At 32.3% G+C, this 17739-nt stretch overlaps 2 protein-coding genes across 2 annotated transcripts; both read right to left on the bottom strand.

Annotated features, from left to right (window-relative positions):
• Positions 1-673: 673 nt before the first annotated feature.
• On the bottom strand, positions 674-6550 carry LOC133314373 (probable RNA-dependent RNA polymerase 1). The gene is made up of 4 exons (XM_061515849.1): positions 6035-6550; positions 3020-4887; positions 2314-2464; positions 674-1546 (listed from the first exon to the last, which is right to left on the bottom strand). The coding sequence occupies exons 1-4, from the start codon at positions 6548-6550 to the stop codon at positions 674-676; spliced, it is 3408 nt and encodes a 1135-aa protein (XP_061371833.1).
• Positions 6551-8862: 2312 nt separating this feature from the next.
• Positions 8863-15178, bottom strand: LOC133314383 (CRAL-TRIO domain-containing protein YKL091C). The gene is made up of 6 exons (XM_061515865.1): positions 14923-15178; positions 14514-14769; positions 12137-12173; positions 10035-10152; positions 9710-9820; positions 8863-9229 (listed from the first exon to the last, which is right to left on the bottom strand). Exons 1-6 carry the CDS (start codon positions 14992-14994, stop codon positions 9080-9082), a joined length of 744 nt encoding a protein of 247 aa, XP_061371849.1. The 5' UTR covers positions 14995-15178; the 3' UTR covers positions 8863-9079.
• Positions 15179-17739: the final 2561 nt, after the last annotated feature.

Genomic DNA, 17739 nt, shown 5'->3' on the forward strand with positions numbered 1-17739 from the left:
AAGTTAAAGTTATTTATATTTTTATAAAAATATTTAATTTTTGAAAAAAAATATTTGACTTTTGACTTCTATTTTTTAAAAAAATTAAACTTTTTAGCTTTAAAAAAAATAAATTTTTGACTTTTTTTATGACTTTTACTTTTTTAAAAAACAGACATCCAAACGAACTAAAAATGATAAGTACTTTTTTTAAGAAAAAAAAATAGCTTTTAAAAAAAAAAAAATCATCCAAACACGGGCCCTAAATACCCCTTATCACAAATTGAGGAGCTTCAGTTTCATTAGTGACAATAAGATATTTTGAGTTTCCTTCTTTTTTTCTCTGTTCTCCTGTTCTAAATTGAGTAATCTTCAGATTGATTTGATTGAATGAATTAGAAAATGCAGCTTTGCTATTCCCACTGCATATCAGAATTAATGAAGTCAACCCTAAGCAACAATCACAATAGCTTATGTTCATATCTGAATAGTTGGAAATGATACTCCTAGTAGGCTGTTCACCCCATTCACTAATCTAGTTTAACGTGTGCCTATTACTTTAATCATCTGTATCTGATGGTAACAGTCTTTGTAGAAAGTAAATTCTTTAAAAAAAAAAAAAAAAGGAAAAATATCAATAGTTAATATATATTAGTTCATATGAAATTTGAATTAGTCATTTATAGCTACATATTTAATCAGTTGGATATTGCACTGTTATCCACAATAAGAAGAAAAACAGTAATATGGGAAACAGATTCAGTGTTGTCCATAGCTTCATTCCATAAGTTCTACGACTGGCTTTGTCCTTCTTTATCTGAATAAGAGTGTCATATAAACACCATGGGAAACTAATGATATGATCCCTGTTAAGCCCCTCATTGTAGCATCCCCAATAACTATGATGGTATGTAACATGGTACCAAGCTGATGCTATTGCAAATGAGTTATCACCTTGAGAATTTGACTTGCTTATCATCTCATTGAACCAGTTCCTAGCTTCCTTTCTTAGTGACTTCACAGCATGATTAATTCCTTCCAAATCCTTCCTGTCATTGAAGGATTTTGACATTTTCAAGATATTGCCACTGATTATTTCGGCTTCTTTCTCTATGCCATAGTAATTCATTAGGTTCCCCAACTTGCAATCATACATGTTCTTGTATTCATAAGCAATAGTTGTATACTTCTCAAAACCATCAATCTCCATGTCATGGTCATATAATTGCCTTGCCACTCTTCTAGTGAAGGGCTTAATGATGCTATTTTGTTTTGCAACATTCTTCACCTCACGATATAGCTTTCCTATTATGCTATTTGATTGATAACTTGGTTTGTCTAGCTTTTCCATGAAATCTGGATACTCTTCCACACGTAGATGTTGTGGTATTTCTGCTGGCACACCAGTTTTTGCAAAATCTACAGCAACTGAGTGTAGCTTTGCAAGCTCAATACACGAAGGGCTCATTGCCTTTTCAGGATCCCTATCAGCAAAGACAGTGTGTGCAGTTGCAACAATTCCTAAGCTGTCTTTAACTATGTAGTGGGTGAAACATTCCTCAACTTCCTGTAGCCAAGTAGTGACATGTCATAACCACCAAATTGGAACATATGATAAAGCTCTCATATTGCATATAATTTCTTTAAGTCAAGTGTCAAATATTTTACCCGGGTCTCTTGTGGAGACTTTATCTGATAAACAATCTTTGTTTTTCTCCTCAAAGGAAAATTGAAAGTTTGTATTACATTTTTGGATAATTATTTCATTCCTAATGTTAAGAATGGTACGGGGGAGTTCAAAATCCTTTGCAAAGGATTATTCTACCAATGGAACAAATGATAAGATTGTAGGTCTATGGGTCTTTTTTACTTATATGATCCTCACTTGGTTCATGTTTAAACGGGACTTCACTACTACTCACATTTGAACATTTCTGTAAAGAACCACTTCAACCCAAAACCTTAAGGTATTAGGTGAAGGCCTTTTTAATAATTTATATTAATCTCTAACAATTTCCAACACCTAAAACACCAATGCTTTAATCTACATAGGCATATTAAATGAAACCCATGTGAACAACTAGAAGGTGAAATAATGAAATGATCACAAAAATGTTGTTCATTTTTCATGTATTGTATGAAACATGAGGAAACATATGACATACGTTACCATTCACCGATGAGAAACTACTATTCGTTCCATTTAAATAGATATCTGTAAAGAATTGGTTCTTTACAATAACTATTGTGATGATAAGAAAGTGAAAAACACATGGGTGACATGTCTTTTAAAATATTAATTTGCTAGGACACTTCTATTTTATAAATCAATACCTGTAATGTAACATCATGATCAATATTTCTAACTTGAGATGGTGCATGATCCATGGGATTTTCCTTACGAGGAGGAATAAGATCAGGATCCCAAGAGACAAAGTAGATATCTCCATCCAAGTCACTACCCGAACATTCATTAGGATGTGGTCTGCATATGAATATCAATTGAAGTCATAAAACAGCATACACATAATAAATGTAATCTCATCTATCAATATTCTATGGTGGTGGCTGAAAAGAATACTTGGTAGATAATGATACTCTAAATGGCCAAATATTCTAAGAATACTGAATGAAAATAAAAAATCTTGAGGAATGTTAATCAATTCCTTTCCATGTAATCACCAAAATGCATTTTAACCATTCCCTCACCTAAACCTATGAGAAATTGAGGTTAGGATTTATTAACTTCATGCATACAATAAGCTTTATTAACTTTATCCCAATTTTTTCTGGAAAAATGTGATGTTGATATTGATGCATATAATAAGTTTTATATACTAGTACTATACTAACCTTTCTTCCTAATACCTTGTAGTTTTCTCAACTGAAATTTAGGTACATGAAGTTATGTTGCTATTGAAATAAATGATTGAATGGATAGGTTATGTGTGAAATGTTAAAATGAGAAGTGTGCACTTGAATCAATTTCTTCATGTGTGTGCTGTGCTGAGAATGGGGAATTTAAAAATGGAAATCTTACCTTCTCCCCTTCTGTGGAAAAACAACACAGTCCACCATATGATGCAGGGAAGGTACATCAACTGCTCTTAGAACCCGCACATCTCCTGGGTGCAGACATGGATTTTTAGCCACAACTACCTTTCCCTTAACAATATGTTTACTTTGATGTGCTCTATTGTCATTAGAAGAAAGAGAGGACATAACATGTACTTGCTTATTTCTTCTGTGAGATATCTGCACAAACACCTGTCCATATTTTAATGTCCTAGTTTCATCTAAGCATCCTAACATTGCTCTTCCTTTCCTAACAAATATCCTAGTTTTGAGCTGCAATTCTTGTAATTTTGATGCACGTAATGTTTGCAACATCATGGAAAGAAAAGGTTCCTTAGTTGGATGAAAGCCACAAATGAGCATTTCCTTTAAAATGTTGGTAACCTCTCCTGGGGACATCAAGTCTAGTGCCTTCAATGGCTTTCTTGATATCATTTTTAGTTGATTAACAACCTCCCTTTGCTTCCTTTTGAAGACTCTATCCTTGACCCCAAGTGTGGACAAGAGGGTGATTATTTGACGATTAAGGAAACAAGGTTTGTATTTGCTCCATGCCAAAACATCTAATTTTGTGTTTTGTGACTTGTACTTGCACATGCTCTTTCTTAAGGACAATTTAGTTGATGAAGTTGGATCAATAGCAACAACACCTTTGTACCCACCATATCTGATTTGAAATGCAGATGGAACATGATCCCCACAACCACATTTCTTAGCCACATTTTGAGCCAATTCAGCTGATATCTTCCCAATGCCATCAGAGAAACAGTACTTGATTTCTCCTCTTCTCACTTCTATATCAGGAATAACTTCAATTTCATGTCTTCCAACACTAAATGTTTCCCTGGAAGAGCTGAATGATTGACCAAGCCTTGCAGCATATTTGGCCACATTTCTAATTTCATAAAAATCTCCCATCCACTTTCTTATATCAGATGCAGTAAGTCCAGCTCTTGATGCAAACATCCACACAGAGTTATCCCTCAATTGACTAGGTGAGAAGGCAAGAAACTCAAACTTCTTATCACCAATTGTTATGCCATTTTTTAGTGAAGACAGTACTCTTTCATGAAGTTTTGTTTCTCTGTCCACATCCATAGAAGATGACCTTGGCATCAAATCTGCTGAATGAAGCTTATCCATGTCCTCATCAACAAAAGAAACACGAAGGAAGTTATCAGTGTCTTCAGGATAGTTGCGCAAGACACGGTTGGAAAGATTCACTTCAGGACCACAATAATATATTTTGGATGGAGTAACTTTCACTCTATGCACATAGACCAACCCATCATCTAAAGCAATGACATTAGACACTGGAACTAGACTATGTGTTGAGTATCTTTGATATTGTTCCTCCAACCATCTTACAGGTTCATAGCAGCATTCTTTCATTTGATCTAGCTTTTGCAGGGCACTTTCTATATATTCAAGCTTTATTCTTTGAGGATCAACTAGATGAAAGAATTTGATGTCAATTGCTAGCAATGGAAGACAACCATGCTGAACTAATGAGTTGATTTTGAAAAAAATTCTGTATGGCAAGTTGAAGCCTTCTGGTGGAATCACCATGGGAACAAAATTTAAGTTAGAATTGAAACCATGGTGTCCCTCAAGGGTGAACATGCTGCCAACTTCATTATAATTATTAGGATAATGGTGATGGAAATTTGGAAGCTCAGTACTTTGTGGAAGCTCAAGACATAGAGCAGAAGCTTGTCCAATGCAACATGATGGGGTGAAATCTACTCCTCTTAACCAATGGTTGTCATAAGCCTCCTTAAAATATTTGCTTTTGGAAATATATTTCTCATAGATCCTTGGAGCACCGCGTAACTAACAATTAGGAGAGTAATTGGAAGAATAAGATACCTCCTTTGTTACTATCAAGCAGACCAAAATATTCAATGTTCTTATAAACTGAGATAGTGAAGTTTCAGATACAAGCATGAGGTTCATATTAAAATAAAATAGACTAAGTGCATAGATGCAATAATAGAAACATTATAACAAGCATATGTTCTTGGTCATGGTTTAGTGATTTATATTATATATATATATATATATATATATATATGAAAATATTTTTCTCTAGTAACAGGAGAAAAGTACTCCTTCTAGCTGACCTATAATCAAGTGGAACCCACCACCTAAAATAAGAAAAAAAAAAAAAAGCTGGTTCAAATTTCCATCTGTCTACAAGAGGGTTAATTGTTTTTCCCGCAATAGGAGAAACACTTAACCAATAAGTTCGAATTTTTATCTGAGGGCGAGCCTTGGAATAGCGGTAAAATTGCTTCTTGAGACCGAAAGGTCACAGGTTCGAATTAGTCTTTTTGCAAAAATATAAGGATAAGACTGCGTACAATCTACTATCATCCCTACCCTCACAAGTCGGAAAGTCTTTTGCATCAGAATTTGCCGTTACATTTTGTTAGGACACATGTTCAAATCTCACATATAGAATTTTCTGTTCCCGGTTGAAGGCATGTTGGAAGTATTCAAGTATGAGTTATAAGAAAGTACCACAACGACTAGACATAGACCAAGTGATAACTATATAAAGTGCAAAAAGACCCATAAACCTACAGCCTTAAGGTTTTGGGTTAAGATGTGGTGTCGGCCCACTTATTATGGTTTGTCATTTGGCCCATTGGTGGATGTACCCTTTGCAAAGGGTTTTGGGCTCCCTCGTTCCATTCCCAACAGAAGGCCAATTCAATCCGGTTTTAATTACATTGGTGAACAAGATATACACGAGAGAATGAAAAAAATTTGATATTTTTTTTTTTTTAACTTTTTTTCCCTTGTCAATCTTTTTCTTTTGTGTAAGCTAGGCTTTTTGGAACATGTCAAATTTAAACTCAAGAAATGGAGGAAGGACATCCATGTTAAACAAGTAAAATATTGGAGGTCAAGCCTAATTATTTTGCCAAGATATTAATCAGGTTAAAGTTTGACAGTACTCATGTAAAAAACTAACCTGAAAAACGAGATGCTTCTTGGTTAAACCATGTGAATGATGTAGCTCAATACGTGATACACTCTCAGAAGAAATCTGCAACTTATAATCCATAGACAAATAATGAAAAAATATATACATCTTTCTTAATCTGGACCCAAATTTAACAGAAGCATTTGGATGTTTCCAGAATACACCAAGTTTTTCCTTGGATGTTTGACATCCAAAGTGCACTACTATATCATCCATGCTATAAGGAAAGATTCTTGGCTTTGGCAAAATGTCATGTTTTATTTCTGTAGCATTTAGAACATAGTCACTATAAGATAGGTTCTGAGTAACCAAGAGTAAGATAGTTTCAACACTTCTTTTGTCTGTGAATTGAACATTAACATGTGTCATAGTATCTCCTTCTTTATGCTGCACAACCTCTACAGCCTGAACAGTTTGGACGCCTATATGTTGCTCCAAAAATTTCCTTACCTCTTCAGCAGAAACATTAGATGGAAATCCATGCATTTGAATTGTCTTACACATGGTGTTTGATTAGTGCACCTGAAATTTATATATGAATGACTAATAAATGCACACACAAAAACACACACCATTAAATCCCGACTAGAGAAGACGGGGTGAGGATAATATTTGTATACAGTCTTACCTTTGTTTATTTACAAAAAGTTATTTGCTATATTCGAATCTGTGACCTTTCAATTACACATGCACAATTCATTAATTTTCAAGAAATTAAAACATGATGTACAATTTGATGTTCAATGTGAAGATTGCCTCATAGAACAATTTAATTTAGAGAGCATGAACACATTTCCTTTGTGATATTTCTTAGTTATGCAAATATAGCACATTGCTTATTTCAAAGGAAATAAAATTATTTTAACAAACCATTGTTAGAAATAAATTCCATTCTTGGATCATGATTTCAATCCCGTTGTCATAATTAAATTTCAACATTATGTAATTTACCAACATATAAGGAGAAAGAAAACTCACGGGAAACCTCTAGTTACACTCTAGCCAAATGCAGTTTGAGAAACCAAGGACATGCATAAAGGAGCAATAGGAAAGAGTGTCCTTCACTAAATTAGGCTTAGGACATGGAATTGGAAATGTGTGGTTATTTTTTGTATGAGTGCATGAGTACCGTAGTATATATAGTTTTCACGGTTCAAATTAACAAGAAAAGGTGGCATCTTTTTTCCTTTATTTATAGGAAAATAATTATCTCTTATTGCATGAGATAATTATCTCATGCAATAGAGACAAAGTAGTGGGGTTCATTATTTTTTTCTTTTTTAAAATAGTGGACCCTACTATCTTGTCTCTGTTGCAACATGAGATAAATAAATCCCTTATTTTTTTGAATATTCATAGATCCTTTATTTATATTATTTATTTGTTCATCGATTACTCTGAGTAGTCAGATTCGAGCCAATAAGACCACATGGGTAACAAAGTTCTTCCTACCAAATTTTTAATACAACTGCATTCCTAGAAACTCGAATTCAAGTCCCCTGGTTAAACCCCAAACAACCTATTACCAATTGATCCACGTGCTTTATTGTGTTCTTTTCTTTTTCCTATTTTATATACAATTGCTTTTTCTTTATAACTTCTTTTTTCTTTCCACTACATTTTTTTTAGTACAATGAGGTATATGTGCTTTGCTTCTTCCTCTATTCCAGGGCACGTATAATGAGGAAAGCTCATTCTTTTCTTTACACCCTCCCATACCTACGAACAGTGGGATTCCGTCCTATGTCCCTAAGTAATTTATCAGTTTATATATCGATTCAGCTTTGAAAACATTGTTAAAAGCTAATGGAATTAGTCTTGGGTGGGAAACAATGTACTTCTCTCTTATAAATTATTTAACATAATTATGTTCCAATTTCATTAACTGTTTTACCCCAAAATATGGTACAAGAATAATCCTTTATGTCATAGCTCATAAACTTGTCGATAACACTCTATAAAAATTCGCTGCAGATAATATTATTTTGTGCATGTTGAATCCGCAAGTTTGAGCATTATTTTAGTGTCAATTTGATTTATTAAATGTAATGGTTACATACATTTGTTCTATGTAATGTGAACTTCAAATTAGTTTGTAATATGCATAAAACGAACTATTATGTACCACTTATCAACAATGTATTATTTGATTAAATAGGAATTAGTTACTATATTGCTATAATGGTTTACTAACTCATTAACCAAACAATACAAGATAACAAAAAATTTGTAAGTTAATAAATGGATGTGCATATTATGATGTGCGAAAATCAGTTGTTATACAAATGAACTTCTCCTAAGACGCTCACAACTAGCGAATGCGAATCATTAAATAACAAATTAGTTTTACTGTAACTTTTCTTAAATGGTATAAATAAGTCCATTTGAAAATTTGTGAAGAATACATAAAGATCAAATTGTAGAAATATCGGCTTTGATTGATTGTTGTTTTTAAAAACAATTTTTTAGTTTTCAGAACAAAAAAACAAAAAAATTCATTTGGTAAAGCCTATTTTGTAAAAAATGTTTTGAAAACTATAACTGTTTTTTTACTTTTAGAATCAAATTTAGAGAACATGTCTGAATTGTTTTTGTTTTCTGTTTTGGTTTTTAACTTTCAAAAATTAAAAAATATAGAAAACAACTGTTTCCATAACTATTTTATAAAACAGTTTTAAGAATAAAAAAAAAAAACAGAACACAATCAAACAGACCTGACATCATTGCTCGTTTTAAAATTCTCCCATGTTTTTTTTTTTTTTTTTTTTGCAAAATTCTCCCATGATTTTTAATCAGTGGAAAAGCTAATATTGAATTTGAATGAAAATATTATGCACCAGAAACGTTAATTAAGCATATAAGGAATAGGGGATGTAAACATTAATACATAACGAGATGCATTATGAATTTGTTTCTTTCACAAGATTAGCTTTTATTAAACACGTTTCCAGGAAGGTATGTTCTGATAGATGGCAGGGTTAGACTATAAGCATCAGATACCGTCTAAGAGCCTCCTAAGTAAATCCACCTTGATCAACTTGTTGTTCCATTTACCAATGATGTCAATTCAACATCTTGAATAGCTACAAGCTTTGCTCTTCCACCATACTCTTCTGGGAGAACATCTTCACCAACCTCTCTAATAAACTCCCTTCTCTCATCCTCATTGCTTACAATTACTATCTGCATCCACCATCCAAAGTCCATGAAAATTAAACATGTTACATTACATTTAAGCCTAAAAATAGGAAATTGAAAGATATTAAATCATACATAAGTGGTCAAACAAAATTCTAAGGTAACTAGCTAGAAAGTAATTCTCTTCATATGAATCAAAATGATAAGCAATCATTTCAACCCAACAGAAGTGTGGATCTTGCACACTCTTATTTTTATTTCTATTTTTCTATCTTGTGCGGACTTAATTCCACTAGAAAGTAAGGGAGGAGAGGTGAGAATCAAAGTCGTGACCCGTGACCCCGTGGTTATAAAGACTTTGATACCATGATAAGCAACCATTTCAACCCAACAATTTAAGCTAAAGGCCCAATCAATGATTTTTTATATTATATTTCTCTAACACAAAAGCTGACTTGCATGTAGTCAATTAATTACTATTGCTCCCAAGTGTTAATTTTCAACTTAAAGATAGTTAATGAGTACCTTTTCTAGTGTTGCCTTCTCTAGGAAGCGAGAAACTAGTCTCCAAACACTCACAAAAAACCATGGCATGTGTAAAAGATAGCACTTTGCCAAACGTTCAGGGTAGTAAGCCTGCAAGTCAACCAAAAAACATTTAAAAAAAATTAAAATATATGCTGTCTCTACCTTTCCAATAAATGTTGATACACGCCACACTAGATGCTAATTCAGACATGATCTAAAACAGTGACTGTGACAAAAAATTCAAAAAACAGAAGGTGTGATTTTATACATTGGCATTTATGATATGCATGAAAATTTCAAGGAAAAAGACAAAGAAGGTCACCTGTAAAAATTGAAATCCAGTGATTAACCCACGTGCATCAACATTTTTATACGCAATATTCTGCAGATCAAGAACCCCAATCAACTTTTCATTTCCTATCTCCCTTCCTTTGAAAGCACTGAAGACAAAAAGAATTAACAACTGATTTTCAATTTTCTATGATAAAAGAGAATAGAAGTCTGAGACACAGATGAAAATTACTATTTGATAATAAAACCTATATTGCTATTAGGAGTGATGAAATACAAATGAACGGTCTTGTTATCATACAAATGAAGGCTAAAATATTGTAACAAAAACACAAGTACATATGTGCTTCCCAACTTGAAATCAAAATTCTACCTACTAAGAATTCTCTCCTAAAGAATATTTGGATGAATCAAGAAATAGCATGGGGTAAGTGGGAAAATGAATAAAAAGAAATTTATTCCCTCTCTGACTCACACAATCTGTTTATGTTCTTCATGAGCGAAATTTCATATCTTTTTAATTATACTTCTTTCTTACTAGATCATTTATCAGCCCCACTACAAAGCTGAATGTTCTGCAACAAGCTATCATTTTCCTGACTGAAACTTTTGCAGTTCTTGCATTACTTTAGCAGCATATTTCTAGGATCTCCTTTTGGCAGTGGTTTTTGTGATTTAGCACAAAAATGGATACAACTGTCAGTGTTCCCAAAACACAAATTGCACATATTAACCAGTATGATAAAAAGTTTATAAACAAAGATGTAGCATCCTTAGCTATCATCAAATTAGCTTTTCACCAGCTGAAATATAAAGAACCAATTCAACCAAAAATCTTAAGCTTTTAGATTGAAATGGTTCTTTTGATCTTTTCATGGTATCAAAACCGACATGACTAAGTGATCATGAGGTCGATCCTCACGGCCCCCATTCTATTAATAAAAATAATTAAATATTGTGAAGTTTCTTAGCACAGGTAAGCTTGGTCTGATCCATCACCCACTCTTCAAGCCCAAATGGGTTCTCGTATGAGGGGGTGTTAGAGAAATGTAAAACCATTAATGTGCTCACCCAACAGCTAAAGCTTTTGGGTTGAATTGATTTTTTACATGTAATCGCAACAATTTTATTGAAGGGTTAAATTCAGTTTCCTATCATGTGATTGGCCTGATTTCAATGTGTCACTCTTTGCTTTGAACTTTGCAAATTGCACTTTGTGGTTTGTTCCATATTTACATAACCACCCTTCACTTTTCAACATCCATTTTTTAATGGACAACACATGCAATAAGCATGCACAACATAAAAAAACTAGAATTTCAATTCCCAAAAAAAAGACTTATTTCATGCATAGATGTGCCTCTCACAAGTCATTTCTGTTAAAAGTGAATGTAAAATAAAATAAAATAAGGATTGGTATACGATAAATAGAAGAACATGCCACAGCGAGGAACTGAATTTAACTTTAGGCTACGGAAAGTAGTGATAAAGTATCAATTATCAATCACGTGAAGTATAACAGTTAGAAAGCTTCTATAATGCCATGCCTTCGTCTGAGGTAATTAGTTCCTTTAGACAATAGGTATTATTAGAATTATGAAAAAATTGACCAAACTCAATCCTAAAAGCTAGCTCAAGGGGATGAGGATTGTCCAAGTCATTATAAGGGGTACTTTACCATATATCTAACCGATATAAGATCTTAACACACACCCCTCACGCCTAGGACTGGGTATCTTGATCACGAAGTTTGCAGGACAGGACATCTTCAAATGGCCCAACATTTGGACTGGGATATGCTCTAATACCATATTATAGGCAGTCAAGGAAAGCCCCAAAGAAGGGAGACTTCAATCAATAAGCTAAGAAACAAACCATAATATTAGGGCTAACACCACATCTTGACCCGAATCCTTAAGGCAACGAGTCTATAGGTCTTTCCACTAATATAGTCCTTACTTAACACATTCCTAATTATCGTGCAATTTCATCTCTCACACTTGCATTTTCACCATTTCTAACATGCCCCCTCACGAAAATCTTTGTATGATCTTAAACAATCCCCTAGGGCTTGATTTGACAAATTTAGCACTATAGTTCAAAAGTTTGGTGTGACATGGATTTAGAGATAACCTCGCAATTGTCTTGTCCAGTAGATGTACAATGAATTCTGAAACATTAAACAAAACAGAGTAGTCATCAAGATAGTTATAATTATGAAATATGAATACAATATAAGAGAATTTCAATATTTCTTTCAATATCATATCTTTGCTCAAGCAGTTATTCTCTCTTTCATTTGTTTGATGGAAAAAGTTGTTCTCTTCTTAAAGCATACCAAACTGACAAAATGAAAAGGAAGTAGTGATTAGTGAAATAATTTTATTGAGCTGTGCATGCGCAATCCCAATTACCAAATCAAACATTGACAGGGAATCACTAAATTAATAAATATCAGGTATGGGGAAATAAAAAGAGAATTGAAATTTTTTTTTATCTAAAATTACATATTCAATGCAGTGACTTGATTCCCTCTTCCTTTTCTTTAACTGATTTTAAGTTGTAGGTGATTCTGAAGGTTTACACCCTCTTGAAAGGGCCACCATCGTGGTTCCTTCATTTACATTTATAAAAAGGTACTAGCCAACAAATAAACTGACCTTATCATATGTAAATTCCTAGCTCCATGTCAATGCTATCCACTATTTTCAGACCGAGAGATGTTCATTTGGCCATAACAAAATTGATTGATTCCCAGCCCATTTTATAATATATTATATATATCAGCAAGAGTTAACAATTAATTTCCATTTTATTGACTTCTCAATAACAAAAGTAAGATATAAATTCCTTATGTAATGCGGTCGGTAATGGTACTTACAATACCTTTCAGTTCATAGCAGTATCATGTTTATATTTAATCACTTTCCTATCTTCATAGTTGATGGTGCTACGGAATTTAAAACTGAACCTTTAAGTCATTATATTTTCACTATATCATCATATCATGTATTTGAATTCAAAACTATTAAGTTATCGTGTATACTAGTTTAGCATACATCCCCCTGAACAAGGTAACAAAATGAAAACAGCAGGTCACAAAGGCTAAAAAATACAACATGAATGATAGATTCTCTCAAGCAACGATGAACACAAGCATCAAAAGCCATAAACACAACCCCGTTCAATATATCATATATATAAGTGCAAAGATACACCCTTAAAATACGTGTTGTAAAGAAACCCCAGAATTCTAGTGACTGTTAAATGTGTCACATAGAACATCACAGTAGTAGATCACCACGTTTCCACATATATTAGTGTGTATTGTTTTGAATAGCATTACAAATTTCTGACATGTGATATGAGGATATAAATGAAAGAAAAGTGACAATCACTTTATAATAACTCAATATGTGGTAATTCTTTAACCAGGACAAGTATGGAAATGTTTGGATAAGGTAAGCCCTTACACCAACTCTAATAATTCAATGGTGTGCCTTAGTTGAGAGCGAAAACACAAAAGAACTTGTTTCAAGGATCATAAAATTTTAAAGCAAAAGACAAATACAAGAAGACAAATGGACAAGGTTCAATATTTGAAGTAGCAGAGAAACCTTCAGGTCCCACCAGGATTGACCACACGTCTAAACAATTGCACAGCTTTATATTATTCTATATTTGGTAAATTCATTTCCTCAACTCTTCAGATGACAACATCACAACAATTATAGCAAGAACATTGCTCTGTGAAACACATGCCTTTTGTTGCAATAACCATATAAATATATTTCTTTTGGCCTTGCACTCATAGAAGCCCATGAACACAATTAAATACCCCAAGTAAAATCATCTAATTATTTAAATTTAATAATGATTTGGTCATGTGACAAATAGATACTCCAGTATCAAAATTGGATCGCATAGATGACAGCAAGATAAAAAGGACGTACCAAAGAAAACTCAAGAGGAAACCATTAAAATAACCTTAATCTAAGTGGCCTATCTGAAAATTTGGATTTTGAGCAAACAATAATGTAGTTTAATACAAGTAAAAAAAGAAAAAGCCAAAGAACGTGAACCCAAATGGTCACGTAAATTTAAGTGGGGACCTTTCTCTTGAGGAATTTTCAACTGATGGACAAAATACGCCAAAAAGGCATCTTTGAACTGATTGTACTAGAATCAAACTTTCAACCACTATGTATTATTTAACATGATCATGTCATATGAGAGGATCATAACCATCAATGAACAAATCATCTGGGATCATTTTATAACTACTTATCACTATAATTTTTGTCTCTCATCCTTTATCACGGTTGATTTACCCTCGTATGATTATGATTAGGGTCTCATATAATATGGTCATATTAAATAACAAATGAGAGATTCACTCCCAACTTTCCCAAACCAAATAACAAAAGCTATCAACTATCAAATTTTATTTTTATTAACAAAAACTAAAGGGTGTTGCAATTTAATAAAGTTAAATAAAGCAGTAAATTACTCTTGAATTGAATCTGATCCTTGGAAGGAAAATGTCTGCATGCTAGGACAATCAACACAGGGTATTTATTCTGAGACAAACCCTGCAAAAAGATCTTTCTAGTTTCCAATTCATCTGGGACTTCAGAATCTGAAATGAAACCATTAGGCACCATAGTAGCCCTCCACTTCTGCCATTGAACAAACATCTTTGCTGCTTTATCATGCTCCATTGATCGAGCAATCAAGAACCTCATCAGTGTATGGTCTCCATACCCCTGCAAAAGGGTAAGTTAAACAACAACAACAACAACAACAACAACAACAACAACAACAACAACAACAACAACAACAACAACAACAACAATAATAATAATTGAACTTTGAACACACAACTAGTACACTACAGAAGAAACCAAGAGATTGGTCACCTCCGCAGAAGAACCAAGCTTCTCAACAGATTTCCTCATCTGGGTAAGTGCAAAGTTTCTTTCTTCATCCATTTGGGGTTGAAGCAAAGACTAATTTGGCAGAAGATAAATGATGGGGTTGGTACAAAACTAATACCAGAACCCCAGAAAACAAAACAAGGAGGGGAAGAAAGAGTATTTTTCAGAGTGGCATCACCATGTGTTGAAGAGAGTGTGTGGCTGCTAATGCTATAGATGAAGAAGAGAGCAAGAGCACGTGGGGGTTGGAGAAGCAAAGACTAGTTATGTTGACAAAACGGAAGAAAAAGTGACAGCGACAAGGCAGAGTCTGCAATCAATAACCCGAACGAACAAACCGTAATAATAGACTCGGTCGCGATGTTGGATTAATGTGTTAGTATTTCGACAGATAGATATTGTGTTATTATCAAGCGAAAAGTATTTCTCTCTATTTTTTTTTTTCTTTTTTAGTAAAAAGTATTTCTCTTTTTGAGTGAGCTTTAAAATCACAATAATAAAGTTTAATATAATTTTTTAATATATTATAATTAAAAAAATAATTTGATTTCTTCCCAAAATAACATCGTTTTAGGCTCACCTGATATAATTTATCTCCATTGCTGAAGAAATGTTTTACCCTATTATCAATATCATTTCTATTTTATTTTATCGTTAGACCGATTATATCAATATAATGATTACGATTTAATTTTTAATTTTATTTTTTATATTTAATACTTTATATTCATTTTCACTTTTGTATGGTTATGATTATTGATATTTAATATTTTCATATTAAATATGAAAATCATAACCTTACAAAGATGAAAATAAATATAATTGTTGGATCAATATAATCGATTTAACGGTGAAATAAAATAGTAGTGATATTGATAATAACATTAGATAGTAATAATATGGGTTTTTAGTTTATCATGTTACATGAACACTATTCATCATTCTTGCTGATACATCGAAAATCTCACTTTCTTTTATTTTCTTTTTTCTTTTTCTTCTCTTAAAGTGGCCCACCAAAATCTCTTCTCTGCATGACTACTATTTATTTTTTCGGTAACATAACAAACTAAAAGCCCTAATAATATTCTATCTCATTTCAACAAGTGATTATTAATTGATCTGCTTAAATTGAGTTTATATAAAATTAGATAATATAAATATAAATATAACTAAAGGAAGGTTATATTTATAACTTATTTTTATTTAAAAACTTTTACAATCATATTTTAACCGTAGATTTTTGTCAATCAATAGTTATCATTTATTATAAATTAATAATTAATTAATGAGTTTGATTTGCGAAAATAATAACCGTTGATTTGTGGAATCAACGGTTAAGATATAATTGTAAAAGATTATAAATGAAAATAGGTTGTAAATATAACCTTTCAAAATAATATATATTTGTATGATTATGATTATCCATATTTAATATTTTCATATTAAATATAAAAAATCATAATCTTGTAAAGATGAAAATAAATATAATCGTTGGATCAATATAATAGATCTAACGGTAAAATAAAATAGTAATGATATTGATAATAACACTAATTGATAGTAATAATATTCTATCTCATTTCAACAAGTGATTATTCATTGATCTGCTTAAATTGAGTTTATATAAAAATAGATAATAAAAATATAAATAGAAGTAATATTAAAATAAAAATAATTTGATTTAGTAATTAGTATTTCATTTTTTTTTCTAAAGTGTCAATTTTTTTTTTTTTGAGTGAACCCAAGGATATCCCCACCCCACATAGAATGGGACTAATCCCTCTCGTAGCTAGAGCGAAACGGTTTTGCTATTGGCCCCAAAAAGCGTCTCGCAGAAATCAAACACTAAGCTCTTTAGACTCACGTGCCCGACCCCTGAGAACTCAGCTCGCTTCCACTGAGCCAACCCCTTGAGGTTAAGTGTCAATTTTAAATCCTAAAGAGTATAATTATGATGAAATATTTTGCTAAAATGGTTTTGACTTAGTGAAATTTTTTCAAAAATCGATTTAACTAAAAAATTTGTATTGGTTAACACCGATTAATTCGATTCACCAATTTTTAACTGAATTATATATATGACTAATTAATTAACTGGACCAGAACTATTAATGATCCGATTCCAGTTTCAATCATAGGTCGGATGGATTTTAATAACACTGTCACAAAGTGCTTTCGTACAAGTTTCTTCAATTGGTAGTTTGGCCACAAGAGATAGAGATGCTCTTAACAAGATTTTCATATATTCTTTTCAATACATATTTTGTACTTTAGTTATTGCCTGAATTTCGAGTCTTATTAAATAATTTAGATCTATTTTTATTTTTATTAAATGAGAATGATGTAAAATTCACTTAATAATAAGAAAATATTCTTAAGAAAATTATGTGGAACAATATATTACTTTTTGTACATAAGCTTCCTAAACTGTTCCTATCGCTCTACCGTGATCAAATTGGCAAGCAGTTTTCATTTGTTAAGAAAAAAAAAAAAAAAAAAAAAAAAGGAGCTGCAGCGTCAATACATTTCTAATATTTTTTATTTAAGAAATTGGTTAATGACTCACAAATTTATCATTTTTACATTTTTATTTTTCCCTCTAACTACCTAAACAGGCCAACGGATGATTGACCAAACAATTGCATGTTCCAATCTGCTCATTTAAAATAATAAAATTACATGTTCCATCGATTGCGCTGGCAATTTTCATGTTTATGTCAACATGTATTCGGATTTATGTTCATTAAAAAGTGACCTGAAAAAAGTGTATTATGTTCAATGATAGGGATATTCATATTG

The sequence above is a fragment of the Gastrolobium bilobum genome, unplaced genomic scaffold (assembly GCF_033153095.1).
Source record: "Gastrolobium bilobum isolate Gb01-03AN ecotype WA unplaced genomic scaffold, APGP_CSIRO_Gbil_v1 utg1171, whole genome shotgun sequence".
NCBI lineage: Eukaryota > Viridiplantae > Streptophyta > Magnoliopsida > Fabales > Fabaceae > Gastrolobium > Gastrolobium bilobum.